The sequence below is a fragment of the Trichosurus vulpecula genome, chromosome 3, assembly GCF_011100635.1.
Source record: "Trichosurus vulpecula isolate mTriVul1 chromosome 3, mTriVul1.pri, whole genome shotgun sequence".
NCBI classification, from domain to species: Eukaryota; Metazoa; Chordata; class Mammalia; order Diprotodontia; family Phalangeridae; genus Trichosurus; species Trichosurus vulpecula.
In genome coordinates, this window is record NC_050575.1 from 301,052,053 (window position 1) to 301,073,374 (window position 21,322).

The 21,322-nt window shown below is 40.9% G+C and overlaps 1 protein-coding gene across 1 annotated transcript; it reads left to right on the top strand.

Annotated features, from left to right (window-relative positions):
• The first annotated feature begins 1,057 nt into the window (after positions 1-1,057).
• CHRNA6 (cholinergic receptor nicotinic alpha 6 subunit) lies at positions 1,058-17,100 on the top strand. Its single transcript, XM_036749992.1, has 6 exons — positions 1,058-1,136; positions 8,339-8,478; positions 13,396-13,440; positions 14,696-14,805; positions 14,916-15,900; positions 16,969-17,100. The coding sequence occupies exons 1-6, from the start codon at positions 1,058-1,060 to the stop codon at positions 17,098-17,100; spliced, it is 1,491 nt and encodes a 496-aa protein (XP_036605887.1).
• Positions 17,101-21,322: the final 4,222 nt, after the last annotated feature.

Below are 21,322 nucleotides of genomic sequence, written 5' to 3' on the forward strand. Positions count from 1 at the left end.
ATATTTATTATACTGTGCTTCTTCACTAAGCAGCCAGGGATGAGACACTTTGGTGTCTTTGGGTCTCATGTCCTTATCTGTAAAATTTTGAACTTTAATGTCCCTTCCAGCTCTAAATCTATGGGCTTCTTCTAGCACTCATCATGGTGTGATGACCCTGGGTTTATTATGCATTACAATTTTCTTAGATTGTTAGGGCCATCTCAGTCCTTGTTATGACATGCCCAACAAGTCGCCATCCAGACTCCACTTAGTGACTAAACTCTAACAGGTAGAAAGAATATAAATGCTTCAAATATGCCCCCAGCAATGAACTGGATTTTGTTTGTCCTGTAAAGACAATTTAACATGGAAAAGTTCATGACCAGTTGGGCATAGAATATTGAATGATTTGACTATGGAACTCTCTGGGACCACCGACCAAGTTGTAGGTGTATAGAGGTTACTAGTGGAGGGATTACCCACACCAATGGAATTATGAATTTATATTTGCCAAAGCATTTGAGAAAGGCTTTCAAAAATGCATGTTGAAAAAATAGAAGGTTTCCTGTTAAGTTTTAGTTAAACCTTCTTCAGGGAAGCTTGTGAAAGCATTAACTGAAAAAACTGTTTCCTATTTCAGACTTGTACACACAATATATGGTCAGTAAATATCGATTGATTGATCAACTCCCCAGATGATTCAGAAAATGGAAGTTTGGCCATATAAAATCATATCGAGCAGCTAGCAGCCAGCTTCCTCCTCTAACCTTGCCTGCTTTGTTCTGGTAGTTCAGGCACTAGAAAGAGAGCCAGGGTGACTGGAAACATGATGAGTCATCTGACATCAGTTTGATGCACTCACTGAGAGCTTCACTCTCTGAAATCAGAGACAACCGTGTGTGTGTGTGTGTGTGTGTGTGTGTGTGTTTTGTAAATGTTATTATTTCACAGAAGGCAGTGGGGATTTAGAGGCTGCACGGAGTAGGGCTGTTGGCTGATTTGGTACAAGTAGCTGTCTGACATTCCTTGGTCATAGATCTTTATCTAGAGAGATAATTCAGAGGGTATTTTGATAATGCTGATGGATACGTGGCAGAAATGCCTGCACTCTGGTCTGTATCTCTGGTTGTACGTATTCATATCTTTCTCTAAAGGTAGGTTCTGATTAACCTGCTTTGTTTCATGACCCTGGCTTCAATGAAATGCATTTAATCTCTCCTCTCTCTAGCTATTTTATTTAAACACAGATGAGTGAAGCATTTAAAAATTTAGTATGTTACAGTTTAAGCAAAAGAGTTACCATTGCTGGATCTATTACCTAATATGTATAAATTTCTATTAATTAGTCAAATGTCAGGTGTAGGGGACAGAATTGGAGAAAATTGTAATGCGTAACGTATGCTTTATCACTTTTTTAGTTTTATTTCTCTCTTTAAAAAGCTTCATCTCCTGGGAATATAGCACCGAGAGGACGGTTAATTCCAGGAGTTAAAAATCACTGGCTAGGAATGATGCTTCCTATTCGTGTCTCTCGTGGGATGTATTTGCTGCTGGTTTCATTCGAGTTCTTGTTGAAAACCATTATCCAGTTATCACTCAATCAGTTTTGTGGATAATCATCTGTGTCCAAACCCTTCATTATGCTGATATCTCCCCTATAAGGTGAAATGTTCGTTTTTTAGAGTCAAAAATCAGGAAAGAAAATTAATAGGATGCAATGAGCCCAGCTGTAATTTTGCATGCTGCTGGATTTCCTGGGGAATGTCTGTTTCATACCAATGGAGGTTTCCTGTATCATGTTGTAGGGAAAAAGATGTGTTTGCTCTAAGGAATTACTAGTTTACCTTTTCTTCTAGTTTCCAATTTGGAAACTTCATCCTCATTATTACTTGTGATGACAATAGTGAGAAAGTGTATTATAGATCTCTTCCCTGTTTGGAAGCTCCTGACACTTCACAGGCAGAATTTATCAGCTAGCTAGATTGTGGTTTTTATTCATTTTATCAACAAACTTTATGAGCTTAAAGGAAAGGTCCCTTTTGAGCTGCTTAATTTATACACACACACACACACATCGATAAATTCATAGAATAACAACTTCAGTGTAAAAACTGCAGTCTATAAGGATATCTTAAATGAGATTACTGAAAATTAATTATCTCAAGCCAAGAGAAGCGCTAAGAGGACCATTTGACTGATTCTTTTGCATATAATCTTTCATGTGGAGTAATGGACTCATCATGTTTCTAGCTCCATCCATTAGCCAGCTTCAGAGTCAGGAATCCCTGGGTTCAATGCCTCTGACATAGAGTGGCTATGGAACCCTTAACTTCTTCATATAGGAGGAGAGGAGAGGAGGTGAAAATTGGGGAAGGGACAGGAGGGGAAGGGAGAGAAAGCGAAAGGAGGGGAGATGAGAGGAGGAGAGGGGAAAAAAGAGAGGAGAGGGGAAAGGAGGGGATGTGAAAAGAGGTGAAAGGAGGGGAAGGGAGGGGATGTGAGAAGAAGTGACAGGAGGAGGAGGTGAAAAGAAGGGAGAGGGAGGAAGTGAGAGAAGAGGGGAGAGGGGGAAAGGGAGGTGAGATGAGGGGAAGGGAGGGGAGGGGAAAGGAAGAGAAAGGAGGGGAGGGGAGAGGAGAGGAGAAGAGGTGCTTAGCTTCTCAATACCTACACCTCTCAGCATCAGTACTCAATAAGTTTCAGAGCAGGTACCAGATCTGCATTGGTAGAAGTGGTTTCCTCACTGGGAATTTCTCATACCAATGAAATTGTAGATCCATACCGCACCCTACCCTCATCATGAAGAAAGTAACTGAGAAGTGTGATATATTTTGAAAAAGTGACTCTAGAAATGAGTTATTGAAAGTATTGCACAAATAAGTACTGATGTAAGTTTTTTTAACCCTCTTTAGAAAATGGAGGTTTTTTTTAAAAAAGCAATAAATCCCTCTATATTTCCTATCTTTTATCAACCTTGCAAAACTCCAAATTAATTGGATTTCAAAGTTGATTGTACAAGAAATGACATTTTAAGGTTTGGGTGAAATCACTGTGCCATTCTCTTTGCTTTATGACACTATTGGACTGCTTTGCTAAGCTCCTGGTTTATTTTAAAAGCAAGTCAGCCTAAAGGCAAGCAAGGGCAGGACTTTTCCATGAATAATAGAAATCTTTGCCATTAGAACTTTTGTGAGCTATATATAGTGTCTCAACTAGAAAATCTGAGTCCTATCTCTTACCCTCCCTTTCTTCTCTCTTCTCTTAATTCCTCCCCCACCCCCAAAATTCAGGCCACAACTAGCCAGACTGGGTAAGAGAAATGGATGATAGAGTGGGAGGTATGGGTGATGAGAAGGGTCCAGTTAGAAATATGGGAAACCAAAGTGAAATTCTGAGCTAAACTTTGTACCTGGCCCCAAATGCCCACTGGAGTTTCAGTCTATTTGAATGCCTTACAAGAGTTACCCATTCCAAAGCAGAAAATCCTCAGTTCACCTCCTCAGCCTTTTAGGCCCCAAGTCTTTCATTAACACCATAATCATCAGCAAACATTTAAAGAGCATTTCCTCTGGGTGCGGCACTAAACTGGGTGTTGGAATTTTAAAATCTAAACTGTGGAGTGATCATTAAAAGACTTCATTACATTGTATACTATATCTTGTCCATGTTCTACATCAGCTGATCAGTCAGCCCACAAATCTTTATTTTTTCCTTGCTCTGTGCCTAGCATGTTTCAATTCTCCTGGGTTCCATTTCTCTATGAGTTAGTAGTAGTTGGTCTTCATAGTTACCCTGGACAAAATACTTATTACCTTGTGATGGAGCCAGGATGATGATGAGGTTCTCCAAACACGGTTAGGTAGGCTGATCTTGATATGAAAGTCATACGGTGTCACTGGGTCCAAACTCAAAGCCTTTCCATCTTAGAACCTTAGAGAGCTTCTGTTCCACAGGTACAATCTTCAAGAACCCAGTTTTACCTCCATGCCATCCGAGGGTACCACAATTAATCATTGGAGAAGTGAGTGGAACATGAGTGGAGATTGCATGCTAAGCAATAAGGATACATAGTCTGACAAAAGAGATTTCCTGCTTTAAAAAGATTAGGATGTATGGTTACCTCGATAACCTCTGTTGGCTTCAGTTACTCCATCTGTAAAATGGAGATCATAACAGTACCTGCCTCCAGGGTTGTTGTGAGGAGCAGATGAGGCAATGATTTTAAAGTGCTTAGCACAGTGTCTGGCACATGGTAAGCCCTGCATAAATGTTAGCTACTATTGTTACTGAGACACTAATCTTGTCTTCAATGTTCTTATTATCTAGTTATGGAATCAAGACATAGGTGCATAAAAAGATAATTAATAACATAATTTTGTTGTTCTTATTGAGTTGTTTCAGTTGTGTCTGACTCTTCATGACCCCATTTGGGGTTTTTTTGGCAAAGATACTGGAGTGGTTTGCCATTTCCTTCTCCAGCTCATTTTACAGATGAGGAAACTGAGGCAAACAAGGTTAAGTGACTCACCCAGGGTCACACAGCTAGGAAGTGTCTGAGGCCAGATTTGAACTTAGGTCCTCCTGACTCCAGGGCCAGCACTCTGTCCACTAGAATTAGCGGCCCTAATAACTTAAAGCGATATATAATTTTTGACTATATATTATTAATGCCAAATGAGTGGTATAGATGATGAGTGCTACTTTTATTTAGAGAAAACAAAGATTGCTTGGGGTCAAGGAAGATTTCTCAGAATATGAAGGACTTGAACATGGCCCTGAGAGATGGTTAGGATTCAGATTCAGAGTGGGTAGGGGCATTCTAAAAGTGAACAGCGGCATAGGCAATAGAAAGTACATGACTTTGGGCAAGTTATTGAACCTTCCTGGGTCTCAGCTTCCTCCTCTCTAAAATGAGGTATTTGAACTAGATGAGATCCCTTTCAGTTTGAAATCTATGTGATGCTATGTTTGAGGGAAGTGAGTAAATCATATTGGCTAGAGTGGCAAGTTTGTGTACAGTAGTAGAAGGATAGAGATTGGAAAGGCAAATTGGACATAGATTATGGAGGGCCTTGAATGCCAGGGAGTTTAATAAATGCATAACATCTGACATTAATATGTTGTTTTGTTGTTTATATAAATTTTCAAATTTCAACGAGTCACAATCCATCATCACAGAAGATCAAAGTTAGAAGAGGCCTCAGAGATCATGTAGCTCAACCTATCCATGAGCATGAATTCCCTTCTGCAACATAGGATTGTGGGATGATAGATTTAGAGTTGGAAGAGACCTAGAAGTCATCCATTCATTTTATAGATGAGGAAATTGAGAGAGACCCAGAGAGATTATGTGACTTGCCAAGATCACAGCGGTAGGAAGTAGCAGAAACAGGATTTTAACCCAGGTCCTCTGATTCCAAATCCAACGGTCTTCTGCATCATAAATGGTCATCCAGCTTTTGCTTGAAATACTCCATTGAGGGAGAACTCAGTACTTCCTGAGAGAGCCAATTACACTTGTGGAGAGCTCTAATTGTCAGGAAGTTTTGCCTTACATTGAGTCTGAATTTGTCTATTTGTGGCTTTAACTCTGTTCTCCCAGTTATGTCTTCTAGACAAAGCAGAAGCAATCTCTTCCATGAGATGACTCTTCACACTCCCTCTCAAACGACTTTTCTTTTGATTAAACATCCCAGTTCTTTATTGATCCTTACATGACATGATCCTGAGGACCTTCCCTATCCTGGTTACTGCACTCTGGACGTTTTCTAGCTCACCCATGTCCTCCCTAAAATATGGTTCTGAACCTGATGCTCCAGAAGCAGTCTGGCCAAGTAAATGGATTGTCCCATCACTTCTCTAGTTTTGGATGCCATGCCTCTCTTACTCCTCTGCAGAATGTCATTACCTTCCTTGACTGCCCTATCATACTATTGATTCCTATTAGGTTTGTAGTCCACTGAAATACCCAGATCATTTTCAGATCGATTGCTGTCTGGCCACCTCTCCCATATGGCATGTTTGTAAAGTTGAATTTCTGAACTCATGTTGGGTAAGATTTCATCTCATTTAATTTGGTCTAGGGTTCTAACCTGTCAGAGGTTTTTTTGGATGCTGACTCATTATCCATTGAGTTTACTACTCAGTTTTCTATATTCTACTGAAAGAATAAATACATACACCCATAAGTAAATACAAAATCTTTGTAAGATGTATACAATATAATGGGGGAAGGTACTAATAGCTGAGGGAATCAGGAAGGCCTTTTTTAGGAGGCAAGATTGAAGATGAGCCTTGAAGGGAGTCCTAGAAGGCCCGTACAAAGAGGAAGAGCATCAAAGCCAAGGGAAATAGTTTTTTCAAAGGAAGGAGATGGGAGATGGAATGTCTTGTAGATGCAACGTCAAGTATACCTTTTTGGCCAAAATAGAACACTCATGAGGATAATATGTAATTGGCTTAGAAAGATAGGTTAAAGCTGAATTGTAATGGGCTTTAAATGTCAAATAAAGGGCTTTATATTTTATGTCAAACATGATAATGAGATAATGAGGAGTCGCTGAAGCTTATTGAGGGCAGGTAGGTGGCCCAGTGGATAGAGTGCTGCTCCTGGAGTCAGGAGGACCTGAGTTCAAATCTGGACTTAGACACTTACTAGCTATGTGACACTGGGCAAGTCACTTAACCCTGTTTGCCTCAGTTTCCTCATCTGTAAAATAAGCTGGAGAAGGAAATCACAAACCACTCCAGTATCTTTGCTAAGAAAACCCCAAATGGGGTCACAAAGAGTCAGACATGACTAAAACTACTCCAACAACAACAACAATAGAGAAGCTTATTGAGGAATGGAGTGACATCATTAGTCTAGGGGTTGTGTCTGGGCTCTAATCAAATATCACAGCTCTTAGGATCCTCATCCCATTGGCTCTTCCCAGTCATTTTGTCCCTGACTATATACTTCACTGAGCCACCTTTCTCAAGGTCACAGATATATGAAGGATTTATCAGATAAGGCAAAAGTGAAAACATCACTTATAGGTAAAATAGACTGTAGACCCAGCCCCTCCCTAAGACAGAAACCCTTTTGAGGCTGGAGGTAAACCTTCTCTTTCCCATTGGTGGAGGAAGATGAAACTCAGTTACTGACAAATAACACTTCCTGGATCCTAGACGTCTCAGTTATCCCACTATGGGCTATAGCGGCTGCGATCCTGATCCGTGACCTCCTCAACTCATCAGTAAACTCCACAAGTCCCTTGCTGGAGGAGTAATGTAGACATGCCTATTGCATTGATAAAAATGTTTGATCCTCACAGGAATTCTACAAGGCAGGTGGCATGGGCATCATTATTCCTACTTTATAGATGAAGAAAATGAAACTCAGAAGGATTAAGTGACTTTTCCCAGATAGCACTCTCAATAAATGTCAGACTTGAAACTGATCTTTTGCTTTGAGGTCTAGTGTATTTTTTCCACTACAGAATTTTTTCCTATACCCTAAATAATGGTTCACTGACATCTTCCTAACCTGACATCATACTTTAGCAGTTAACTGATCATCAAATGTTCCCTTTCTTAAGAGTACAGTTCCATCACCTCTCTGACTAACGGCGGGTAGTACATTTCATCTTTGGTCTCTGGAATTGTGGCTTGTCATTGTATTGATCTAACCTGGTGGCGTTTTGAAAAAGAAAATTATGCTGTGAGTTCTTGAGTATTAAGGAGTGACTGAGCATTTCAGAGATATCAAAGAGGGGATTTCTGCACTGAGTGGGAAAGTGACTTAGATGATCTCTAACAAAGCCCAAGTTCCCTTCTAACACTAAGGTTCTATAAGATACTTTTCATTCACTTGCATGGTAAAATTTTAGCCTTGGCTTAGTAGCCCATAAGGGGGCAGAATATGTGGCCAAGAAACTTTAACTATGAAAAAATACCCATCATTTTGAAAAATACTGTAGACAGAGACATTCTGAGATAAATTTGTATACTGCTTCCTTTGAATTAACAGATTCGGACAAGCAGATACTGAAAAACCAAACTCATCAACACACTTAAACTCCAGTCAATCAGCACCAAGATGGCAGCTATTCTTAAGATGGGATCATAACGATCCTTCTGCTGCAGATGCGCCCTTCCCACCTCTGACATCTTCAGGAAAAAGCAGGCTGCTTCAGAAGCCACTTTGGAAAACTTTGCATTAATTGGTCTTTTAACCACAAAAGCTTTATGCAATGCCTCACTTAAGTTAGCCTCCATTTCCTAAGAACCTCTGAGGTCTTCTGTTTACTCATGGGGCCATTTTGCTTTGAAAGCCTGTGAAATACCACATTTCCTTTTGTTTGGGCCAATGCAGGTTGTACCGCTTGTGAGTCAGAAGAACGCCTGTTTGATAAGCTGTTTTCTCGTTACAACCAGTTCATCAGACCTGTGGAGAATGTGTCTGATCCTGTCACGGTATATTTTGAAGTGGCAATTACCCAGTTGGCCAATGTGGTAAGTGACACTGAATAAAAGAAACATTTGTTTAGAACTTGGATCTATTCTAGCCTCTTATCACTAAAGAGCTTAAAGTACTTTCTAGATGTTATCATGATTTATTTAAGAGGTGTGACTATCAATACTTATTCCCCTTTCCTTAAGCTTACTTTATTTTACTCCCCTGCTTTAAAGCTTTACCATAGCACCTTCCTCACAACCTACCTACAAATATTATTATTGCCATCTTATAGATGAAGAAGTGGAGCTTTAGAGAAAGGGAGTGACTTATGGTCACACAGCTTACAAATAGAGGAATTAGGATTCAAACCCAGATTCCAAGATCGGTGCTCATTGCACTATATCAAACCAGAAAGTAATGAGACACATTTTCTACTAGATGCACATACGAGTTGCTGTCCTTCAAAATCATCACCTTGGGACTCTGTAAAACTGTTCTAACAAGACAACAGTGTACAGTGGAGAGAGTGCTAGATTTGGAGTCAGGGAACCTGGGTTCCAATGTAGCCTCAGATCCTTACTAGCTGTGTATCCCTGGGCAAGTCACTTCACCCTCTTTGCCTCAGTTTCCTTATCTGTAGAATTCTCTGGAGAAATAAATGACAAATCACTCTAGTCTGTTTGCCAAGAAAACCCCCAATGGGGTCATGAAGAGTCGGAGGTGACTGAACAGCAACAACAAACATGGGTCTGAATCCCACTTCTGCCACTTGTGACATGGCGTGGGCCATTGTCTGTACCTGTCAAGACCTCAGGTCCCCCATCTGTAAGATAAGGGAGATGGACTAGATCAGTGGCATCATACTCAAATAAAAACAGGGCCACTAATCTGTACATAAGGATCCCTAAGTCATGTTGACACAGAAAACTACATATTAACATCATCTGCATTCTATTGTATTTTTATTGATTTTGTTGATTATTTCTCAATTACATTTTAATCCAGCTCACAATACTTGGGAATGTTGTGGGCCATGCATTTGACACCTGTGGACTGGACAACCTCGGAGGTCCCTTCCAGCTCTAAATAGATATGATCTTATGTTGCCACGCTTCAAAAAATGTCTGGTATTACTTCTTCCTTTGTATTGGCTTCAGAACCACTTTATATGCCATGCAAGAATACAGGCTCAGTCTCATTTTTTATGTATAGCCAAACCTAGTTTTTTATTTAAAATTGTATTATGCCACGTGATCACCCACTTTATTCACCAGACCTAATTGTAACTAAGCGTTGGCTATTTTCAAAGAGCAAATACACTCTTCAAGAATAAATCTGTCAAATGTGGGTATATTAAAAAAAAACCCAATAAGACAAATCTGCAAGGCTCTTTCTTTCCACCATCTTGCAGCACCACCACTGTGGTGCATGTGAATGTCCTGACAGAGGCTTTAAAAAGCGCCAACTTCTGGGAGAAGCAAGGAAATGACAGGTTCTCATTAAGCCATCTTCTAAAGTAATTGGTTCTTAACTGTGATGATGAATCGACTGGAGATCATTGATGATCACAGAGCAAGAAAAATTTCTATGAACCCATGGGCAGATTAAACAAGTGTGGTGTAATCAGCCCCAGAATTTATATTCAATGGAAAACTCTGCAAAAGTGGCAGAATCATCTACTACCATCCTATCAATATGGGTTCATTGTGTTTATAACCTCAGCTGGCATCATGGACCATAAGGAAGCAACTCAAAAACATGCAGGTGGAAAAATCCTAGGATATTCTTTTTTAATAAAATACTCCAATGGAAAAAAATTAAAATTAAAAATCCTGTATGATCTGAGAAGAATTTAAAAAAGATGTTCCAAGCCTGTTTTGAGCAATAGAAAATCACTGGAATAAGTGTGCAGGCTCTCCAACGTGAGTACTTTGAACAAGGCAATAGTTGTTTAGATATAAGTTCTATCATGTTAGTTTAAAAGTCAATCATGTTACCTTAGCAGGAGTTCTTTTTTGTGAAAGAAAACACAGACCAAAAAAAAAAAAAACAAACAAACCAAAAACTAAGAACAACCCACAAAAAATAAAGTGAAAAGTAATCACTTTTATCTGGATTCAGACTCCATCAGTTCTTTCTCTGGAGGAAGATAGTATTTTTCTTCATGAGTCCTTTGGAATTGTCTTGGATCATTGTATTCTTAGCAAGAGTTAACTTTTTTGTGTCCTGGAGCCTTTTGATAGCCTGTTGAAGCCTATGGACTCCTTCTCAGAATGTTCCTGTCAGTCAGTCAACAAGCACACACCTGTAGTATCTCCCTCATAGGGTTGTTGTGAGACTCAGATTCAAAGTGCTTTGTAAACTTTAAAGCAAGATACAGGGTGTCCCAAAGGTCTTAGTGCAGGTGCACCAAGTAGCCTTTTGGGACACCCTATGGAAGTGTTAGTCGTTGACCTATTGGGTAGTACAGAAAAGATCAGTCAGCTTCAGAGATATCTCATCCAGCCTAACAAAGCAAATCAGACTCATCCATTCAAGAAAAAACCCATTCATTTTTAAGGGTGTAAAGCCCTGTAAGTAAGTCATGGTTTTTGTTTGTTTGTTTGTTTCTGTTTTGTTTTTTGTTTTCCCTTCTACAAGCCGATAGTTTCACGGGGGAGCTAAGACTTCTATGCAAATAACTTTGACACAAAGTGAGAAGGGGTCAGTGTCTTATGAGTGAGAGGGAAATTAAGTAATGAAACAAATTCAATGTCTATAGACATGAACCAATTCCCTTTGACCCTAGAGACATTGTCTGATCTTCACTTAGCTGCAGGTAGGGCAGTAGGGTGGAAAGGGTGCTGGATCTGGAAGCACAGCATTCAAACCCAGGCTCAGCTATACCTGCGGCTAACTTACTTTTCTCCGGGTCTTGGTCCCCTCCTCTATAAATGAGCAAATTGGGCTAAGTGAGTTGGTGACGTCTACCCCAGGCCTGTGAAGACTTCCCCTAGTGGAATGGGTGGATGAGAACAATCTGTTCCAATGGCCGTGGAGGTGGCTGAAGCAGGCTCTGTGGAGCCCTTAGAGCTGGGTCAGACATTGAAGATGCCAAGGTCATCCATCCACTGTGTCCTGGGTCTTTGCCAGTCGTCTTGACTTTTGTCACACCGCTGGACGTAGATGACTCTGGAAGAGAGAGTGAGGCTAATGACTTTGAGTCAAGACATCACCCTATGACATCACTGGTCCTCTTCTAAAACAAAGGACAAATAAGTCAGACCAGAAGTTCTCTAAGGTTCCTTCCAGCTCTAAATCTATGATCTGTGATGTCTTCGTGCCAAATGTTCATATCAAGTAATGTTATCTATTCCTTGGAGGAATTTTAGTTTTTAAACTAGGTGGTACAGTAGACAGAGAGACCCGGAGTCAGGAAGACCTGAGTTCAAATCCAGCATCTGCCACTTACTAGCTATGTGACCCTGGGCAAGGCACTTAACTGTTGTCTGCCTTGGTGTCCTTATCTGAAAAGTGGGAATAATAATATTTCCCAGGGTCGTTGTGAGGATAAAAGGAAAACCTTCAAGCGCTATATAAATGCTCGTTATTGTTGTTGCTGAGTCATTTCAGTCGTGTCCAACTCTTTGTGACCCCATTTGGGGTTTACTTGGCAACGATGCTGGAGCGGTTTGCCATTTCCTTCTCCAGCTCATTTTACAGATGAGGAAACTGAGGCAGAGTAAAGTGACTTGCCCAGGGTCACACAGCTAGGAAATGTCTGAGGCCAAATTTGAACTTAGGAAGATGAGTCTTCCTGACTCCAGGTCTAGCACTGCACCACCTAACTGCCCCCAAGTTATTATTATTATTATCATTGATGGTAGTAGTAGTAGTAGTAGGAGGAGGAGGAGTATTTTGAGTATGGAATTTTTAGCTTTTGCCACTAAAGTTAGTTGCTTTTTCTAAATAATTAAAAAAAATTTGGGCCCCTTCAGGAGCAACTTGTTCCTTTTTTTTTGTTAGGGTAGGGGAGGATGTTTACTCTTTCCACTCTGAGTCCAATCCACCAATGGAAAGAAGAACCTTTTCTACCTTGACGGCTTGAATTGAATACTCAACAAACATTCATTTTATGTTAACTGTGTGCAGCCCATTGTACTAAGTGCTATAGGGGATACAAGTAACCTGTGACAAGGTCCCTGTCTTCAAGAAACTTACAGTTTACTTGGAGTTGAGACAAAGAACATAAAGAAGCTACTACTAATATATGGCAGTATATGACAAATAATAATGATAAAGGATTTTAAAATAGTACTTTACATTTTCCAAAGCATTTTGAGCACATCTTATTTGGCCCTCACAACAACTCTGTGAGGTAGGCAGGGCAGGGATCATTATCATCGTTTGACAGGTGGTGAAAGGTTGGCGACAGCTTTAAGTTAAATGTCTTGCTCTAAGATCACATGATTACCCAATGGCAGAACCGGAATTAAAACCCATTTTCATCCTAGCCCAACACTCTCTCCATAACTCTAATAAGTAGTTAGGTAGGTGAAACATCTGTTACGTGCTTACTTTGTGTCAGTTATTGCGCAATATAGAGACAATGAATGTTAGAGAAATGCACAGAAGGGAGAGAGCCCTCTGGGCTGGGCTGGCCAAGGAAAGCACCACAGAGGATCTGGGATTTGAGTCCAATGTACCCTCATGTTCCCTTTCAAAGCCAGTGGGACTAGGGCTACACTTAGAGGGAGGCTAATGGGAAGGAGTCTAAGAAGCTCTGACCATGTATGTGCCTTTTCTCTGACTGCATACCAAAGCGCAATATGAAGGGTTTTTGTACTATTTTTTATTTCATTCATGACTCTGCCCTCCATTTACTATGGATAATCCAGGGTTGACTGTTTATGGGTCCTAATTCTTATGCTAACATGCATCTGTGTTCCATGGCATTTGTGATGATGTGGAGGTTATTCTTATTTTTCCCCTAGGATGAAGTTAATCAGATCATGGAAACCAATCTGTGGCTGCGCCATGTAAGTATCTGGGTTGCTCATCTATCTTGTTTCTCCCTGGATCAGTAATGTCTGCTATCTGAAATCCACTGACACTCTCTCTTCCTGTCTTTCTACACCAACAAAATACTCTGCTGCCCAAAATTTCACCTTAAAAAAACCCCCTAAATATCGCATATGGTGATATCAGACTTAATATGAAGCAAACTCATGCTTGCAGAAGTGGAGTATTAAAGGTCTCTGTGAACTCTAGTTCTAGGGCCCCAGTCTACATAAGTCCTTTCTTGATCCTTGCAGTCCTGACCCCTCTCCCCACTCCAAATTACATTGTGTATGTTTTCTATTTGAGCTGCTAGGTGGTGCAGGGAATAGAGGATTAAGCCTGGAGTCAGGAAGACTTGAGTTCAAATTTGACCCCAGATGCTTACTAGCTATGTGACCCTGAGCAAGTCACTTCAACTTGTTTGCCTCAGTTTCCTCATCTGCAAAATAAGCTGGAGAAGGAAACGACAAACCACTATAGTATCTTTGCCAAGAAAACCCCAAATGGGGTCATAAAGAGCCAGAAGTAACTGGAATGACTGAACAGCAAATGTTTTATATTTATTTATCTTATGTATCTGTTATTACTCTCCTACTCCTCAAGAGAATGTAAACACTTTGAGGAAAAAAACTTTTTTTTCTTTATTATCCTTCCTGAATAGTCTAAGACACCAACACGCATATGTGGTTGACCTTTTTCATTGGCCTAAATACAGGTCACTCCCAAATTTAGACTCTACCTAGATTTCTTGGAAAGGGCAATATATATATAATGTACATATATATATATATATATATATAATGTACATATATATATATATATATATAATTTTATAGATGAGGAAACTGAGGCAGGCAGAATTTAAGTGAGGTGCCCAGGGTCACACAGCTAGTAAGTGTTTGAGGCTGGATTTGAACTCATGGAGGTGAGTCTTCCTGACTACAGGCTCGGCAGTCTATCCATCGTGCTACCCAGTTGCCCCAAGGTTGAATGATCACCTGTCAGGGATGTTGAGGAGATTCCTGTTCAACATACCCCCAGGTAATTGAGATCATGGCAGTGTAATAGAGATGAACTTTCCTTCCAAGAACTCACTTGAACCTATTAGCATCCAGACCCAAACAAATACTATTTGTATTAATACTTCCAGAACATGGAGGAGGTAAAAATGAATTGAACAGTGGAGGAAAGTTCTTGAACACCCGATATGAAAATGACCATTTTCTCTTTTAGATCTGGAATGATTACAAATTGCGTTGGAATCCAGCAGAATATGATGGAATTGAATTGCTTCGGGTCCCTGCCGATAAAATTTGGAAGCCCGATATTGTTCTCTATAACAAGTAAGACGTGGGTCTCTTTCCCTTTCAGAAGGTTCCTCTGTACATTGTCTTCAAACTAGTCCCACATATCCATAGGCCTCATTCTTAATGTTGCCTGGTTTCATTTTCAGTGCTGTTGGGGATTTCCAAGTTGAAGGCAAGACAAAAGCCCTTCTTAAATATGATGGCATGATAAGCTGGACCCCACCAGCTATTTTCAAGAGCTCTTGTCCTATGGATATCACCTTTTTCCCTTTTGATCATCAGAATTGTTCCTTGAAGTTTGGCTCCTGGACATACGACAAAGCGAAAATTGACCTTTTAATCATTGGCTCAAAAGTGGACATGAATGATTTTTGGGAAAATAGTGAATGGGAGATAGTTGATGCTTCTGGCTATAAGCATGACATAAAATACAACTGTTGTGAAGAGATCTACACAGATATAACCTATTCTTTTTACATTAGGAGACTACCAATGTTTTACACAATTAACTTGATAATCCCTTGTCTCTTCATTTCATTTCTGACAGTTTTAGTCTTTTACCTGCCATCTGACTGTGGAGAAAAGGTGACACTTTGCATTTCAGTTCTGCTCTCTCTGACCGTGTTTTTGCTTGTAATCACAGAAACTATACCTTCTACCTCCCTTGTCATTCCTCTGGTGGGTGAATACCTGTTGTTCACAATGATTTTTGTGACGCTGTCCATTGTAGTGACGGTGTTTGTGCTAAACATTCACTATCGGACTCCCACAACACACACCATGCCCAAGTGGGTCAAAACTGTTTTCCTCCAGATGTTACCCAAAATCCTAATGATGAGGAGACCTCTGGAAAAGCAAAGAGAGAAACATTCTGATAAAAACTCTGAAGGGTTTGCCAGGAAGTCTGCCAAGATCAAATTTCCTGAATGTGAAGATCCTAAGTTATTCGAAGAACAGGAATGTTGCCATTGTAACAAGTCCAATGAGTTAGCTACCAGCAAGGAGAGATCAAGTTATCAGTCTTTAAAATGGATGACAGAACATTTGGAGTATTCATCTGAAGTCAAAGATGTGATTGATAGCGTCCAGTTTATAGCAGCAAACATGAGGAACCAAAATGAAACAAAGGAGGTAAATGCATGACTTTCTTTTTTAAAAAATTCAATTTTATTTTATTTTCAGGTCTGCAATCTCCCCCACCCCCTTGAGGAAGCAAGAAAATCAATCTGTTATAAACATATATAGTCAAGCAAAACAAATTCCTGAGTCAGTCATTTGTTTCCCCCTACCCCTCATCCCCAACACTTCAATCTGCACTCTAAGTCTATCATCATTTCTCTGGAGTTGGGTAGCAAATGCAAGACTTTCTTAGCTGATAGAACTCACTCAAAGCATCACTGTTAGCACAGCAAGAAAGTCAGTGCAGCTGAGCTATGAGGGCAAGAAGACAGCAATTAGGTCAATAACCTCAAGGAGTGTATTAATCTCTCCTACACTGGGGCTTCCTGCAATCAGCATGTATGTATGCATGCACATACATATGTGTATACATGTATGTATACACATATACGTATATGTGTTATCATATGTATATATTTTATATATACCCACACACATACATACACATATACATGTACATATATGTATATAAAAATAAAAGGGCTTCCACTGTTGGGGTTTTGAAATTAGCCCTCATCATACCGTGTGTAGAACAGTATAATGCTCGGAGGGGGGAAAGAGAAGGGACCTCTTCACAGTGAAGCAGTGAGATTCTTGGGAGGTAGGTAACCCTGGGTGTCATCCACTTTATGCCTGGAGGATTGCTAAAAGTAATGTTCCAGGGGAGGTTGTGCGTACCCGATAGTATAGTCGTGTCACCCAGGGGCTAGGGCACAGAGAAACTCAAAAGTATTGGCTGTGATGAATCTGCTGACGTAGATTCCCAAAGTCCAACAACAAAAGCCTGCTATGGAGCTGTCATCTTTCCCTTAGATCATGTTGGTGTCGGAGATCGGGGACTCTGATAATAACTATTTATTTATTTTTTATTAGTCAGAAGAAGCTTTTAAGTATGAGATATTCAGAGTCATTCTGGAGCCCTTGGACATACAACGCCACTGAGGAAAGGCAGTAAAGCAGATCACATCCTCTAAGTTGTCTTTTGTAAAGAAAACTCATTTTTCTTTGTTTGGATTTCAGGTGGAGGATGACTGGAAATATGTGGCCATGGTAGTAGACCGAGTGTTTCTTTGGGTGTTTATAATCGTCTGTGTATTTGGAACAGCGGGGTTATTTCTACAACCACTTACTGGGAATACAGTAAAATTCTAACTTTATCCACTTTCCTTTTTCTTTTGCCTTCTGAAATTTAGAGTCTAGATTTGGTCAATATTACTCCGCACAAGGAAATGGAGATGAGGCCATCCCCAGAGCCCCAAAATTGCACTTATCATCTTCTCCACAGCCTCATTCCCTGCCCTGCATTAATTAGGGAAAACCATTAGCCTGAGGGAGAGGACTGTCCTAGCTGGAAGGTCCTTTTGTGACATAGTAAAACTCCTTTGTGGCAGTGGTGCCGAAAGACGGGACTCTGACCTGCTGTGATCTATGCTCTAATGGATTTCTGCTCCTTCTCAATGTTCTGTTTCAGGGACTAGATTTGACCCTGTGGTATGTCTGAACTATGTCACATCAAGTTGTGTTCTTTCGAGGTTCTATCATAGGCTTACTGCTGTCTGTCAATGGTGTAACACCGTCTGGTGTTGAAATCACCTGTTTGCCCTTCCTGAAGATTATAAGACTTGTGAAATATCATCAACTATGTCATTCTGTGCATGTTCCTACAATATGGTTCAAATAACTTAGTAGTATACAGTAAAACTAACAGGCCAAACCCAGGGGTGGACAGATTTCTTTTCTGAGTTTATTATTCATTCATTCAACAAATATATATTGAACACCTCTCTAGGTGAAATACTGTGTTAGGCCCTAATTTGGGATAGCAAGAGAAATAATCAACCTATCATATGCCAGGAACTTTGCTAGGTGCCTGGGATAGAAAGACAAAGATAAAATAGTCCCTGCCCCCAAGGAACTTACATTCTATTAAGGGAGACATGTATACAAATAAGCGTAGCTAGATACATGTATATACATACATATGCTTACACACGTGTATATGTATTATGTGTGTATATATATTATATACATACAGGGTAATTAGCAGGGAACACTAACAGCTTAAAGAATAGTTCCTATATGGCATCCTACCATTAGAAACCCTTTTCATATGTATTATTTCACTTCACAATCACTCTGTGAGGCAGGTGATACAGGCATCTCCTTTTTGGCGGATAGGAAGAATGAAGGTGATGGTAGTTGAAGTTGTTTGCTCAAGGCAGAGACAGAATTCAATTCCAGGACTTCTAACTCTCAAGTCCTGTGTTATTTGCATGCTTGGCGTATAGTATTTAATATAGTGTTTAATAGCATATAGTGGTTAATAAATACTTGTCGATTGACTATACCAACGATGCCACCCAATCCAGGCAGGCTTTGTCTCTATAGACAGGGGATGTTGTTTGGTCAATGTCACTGTACAGAAATTTCCACAAAGTCAATATGAAATTATGATTCTGGGGTTGAGGGGGTGGGTAGGCAAGCCCCATTGGAATCACCCCAGGTCTGATACTGTGCTTGTAGAGTGACTGACCCTGGAAGTGCAGGGGTACAATTCTATTGTGCTGGATATCCCTGAAGTAACATTTGATTAAGTCAAGACAGAGGAGTTTTGTAGCATTTCCACTTAGAAGTTTTTAATTACTTGTTGTATTTGGTCTTTAGAATAAAAGTACCTATGTAAGAAGTTATGACTTGGTGCCTATTTGGAAAAGCAGCTTCCTGGGGCCAGTGCTGGGTATCTTCATTCTGATGAACAAATCCTGGAGCTTATGATGTGAAGCACTGCTTTTTACACACACACACACACACACACACACACACACACACACATGCGCGCGCACATAAAATATGTAATATATATATATATATTTCTTCTTGCTGTTATGGTGCTGACTGTGAGACATACATTTTAAAACGTTAAAGTTGGGGAGCAGGACTTTGTACTTTATAATGATCTTTGATAAAAATGTTTACAGTAAAACTGAATGAGAGGGACTGAGCTGCGGTATAACTAGCTTATAGGTGTCAGAGACTATACAAGTATGTATGCAATTCAATCCATTCTAGTGCCAGGAGGGACCTAAGCGATCATCTGAGCCAACCCCTCCATTTTACAGATGAAGGAGAAATGGAGGCACAGAAGAGTTATGTCTGGACAGGAAGGTGGTGCGATGGAAAGAGCACTGGGCTTGGACTCAGGAAGTTCTTAGTTCAAATCCAGCCCCAGACTCTTAGCCATGTCACCCTGGGCAAGTCACTTAACCCATTGCCTGCCTCAGTTTCCTCATATGTAGAATGGAGATAATAATAGCACTTATCTCCCAGAATTGTTTTAAGGATCAAATGAGATATTTTTTCTACTTTCCTTCCTACCTTCTTCCCTCCCTCCCTCCCTTCCTCCCTCCCTTTCTTCCTTCCCTCCCTCCTCCCTTTCTTCCTTCCCTCCCTCCTTCCTTTCTTCCTTCCTTCCTCCCTCCCTTCCTTCCTCCCTTCCTTCCTCCCTCCCTTCCTTCCTTCCTTTCCTCCCTCCCTTCCTTCCTCCCTCCCTCCCTCCTTTCCTCCCTCTCTTCCTCCCTCCCTCCTTTCCTCCCTCTCTCCCTCCCTCCCTCCTTTCCTCCCTCTCTTCCTCCCTCCCTTTCTTCCTTCCCTCCCCCCTCCCTTCCTTCCTTCCTTTCCTCCCTCCCTTCCTTCCCCCCTCCCTCCTTCCTTTCCTCCCTCCCTCCCTCCCTTCCTTCCCTCCCTCCCTCCTTTCCTCCCTCTCTTCCTCCCTCCCTCCTTTCCTCCCTCTCTTCCTCCCTTCCTTCCCTCCCTTTTTCCCTCCCTCCTTCCCTTCCTCCCTCCCTTCCTTCCTTCCTTCCTTCCTTCCTTCCTTCCTTCCTTCCTTCCCCATATTCCTAGAAAAAGCTGGCGGTACTTGTTGCCTCTAATTCCACTCCTTTCATTTCTCAACCTTCTGTATTTTGGCTTGGGGGAACTGGTTTCTCTTCCTGGTGAGATAGTCTGCTTCCCCAAGTCTCCGTTTCTTCCTTTCTAAATATGAAGAAGTTGGAGTAGATGCCTCTAAGGTCCCTTGTAGCTCTGACATTTGAGGGTGCTGCTCTTCTCCCCTTTGGGCCATGTGAATGCAACTCCCCCGGAAGAGAGAGGAGGGAGAACATGAAGTCATTTACTTGGCTTTCTTGTGAGGATCCCTTTTCTGGAGATGAGTAGCTTAGGGAGGTGAATGGAGGAGAACCTTATGGAATGACATCAGAAATAAAACTCCTACTAACCAGTTCACCCACAAAAAAGATGTATAGCCAGTGCAAGCTACTGTCTTTTGTGTTTTGGGGTGGCTTGTGGTGCCTCTGCTGGAGCCTTTCCCCCTCACCCCCACTCCATGGCAGTGACTCATCCTGAACCTTCTAGATCCCAGGAGATGGAGAAAATATTGATTCTGTCCAGCTGTATGAAGGAAAGAGAGTGCAGCTGTGCAAATGGGAGGAATGGGGAGAGGGAAGAGGAGGAAGAGAAGATTAGTCAATATTGATGACACTGGCTAGAAAAAGACTTCTTTCTGGGCCATGGTTAAGGAGACTAGAAACCTAGCTGGAATCATTGACTTCCTTGTGGCCCCCTACATCACCTCACTTCAAGGAGGTGCTTAGTATAGTGAGGTGCATGCCTCAGCACTAGAAGGAACGAGGACCAAACAGTGAAGGGGAAAGTCAGAAATAAGAAAAAGGCTGAAAGGGGCAGCTAGGTGGTGCAGTGAATAGAGCACTGACCCTGGAGTCAGGAGGACCTGAGTTCAAATCCAGCCCCAGACACTTGACACTTACTAGCTGTGTGACCTTGGGCAAGTCACTTGACCCTAATTGCCTTGAAAAAAAAGAAAGGAAAAGTCTGAAAGACGAAAAATCCAAAAGAGAAAGGCTGTGCCTATGCCTAACTACCAAGAAGGTAAGCCTCTAGTGAAATTCATGAAGACAGAAGGAAAATTGAATAAAAAGTATATGACATATTGAATAAGTATTATTCTTTGAAAGAAAGTGAACCATGTTCCCTGAAGTTTCTACTTTCTATTAATAATAATAATATTATCATAATAAAATTATATATACATATACATGTACAGAGAGAGAGGGAGAGAGAGAGAGAGTATTTACTATATGTCAGGCACCGTACTAAGCACCTTACACAATTATTATCTCCTTTTCTCCTCACAACAACCCTGGGAGGTAGAACTCATTTTACAGATGAGGAAACTGAGGCAAACCATTTAACCAAGGTTAAGAGACTTGCCCAGGGTAATGTAGTCAGTAAATGTCTGAGGCTAGATTTGAACTCGGGTCTTCCTGATTCCAAGCCTAGACCTCTACCCACCACCCCT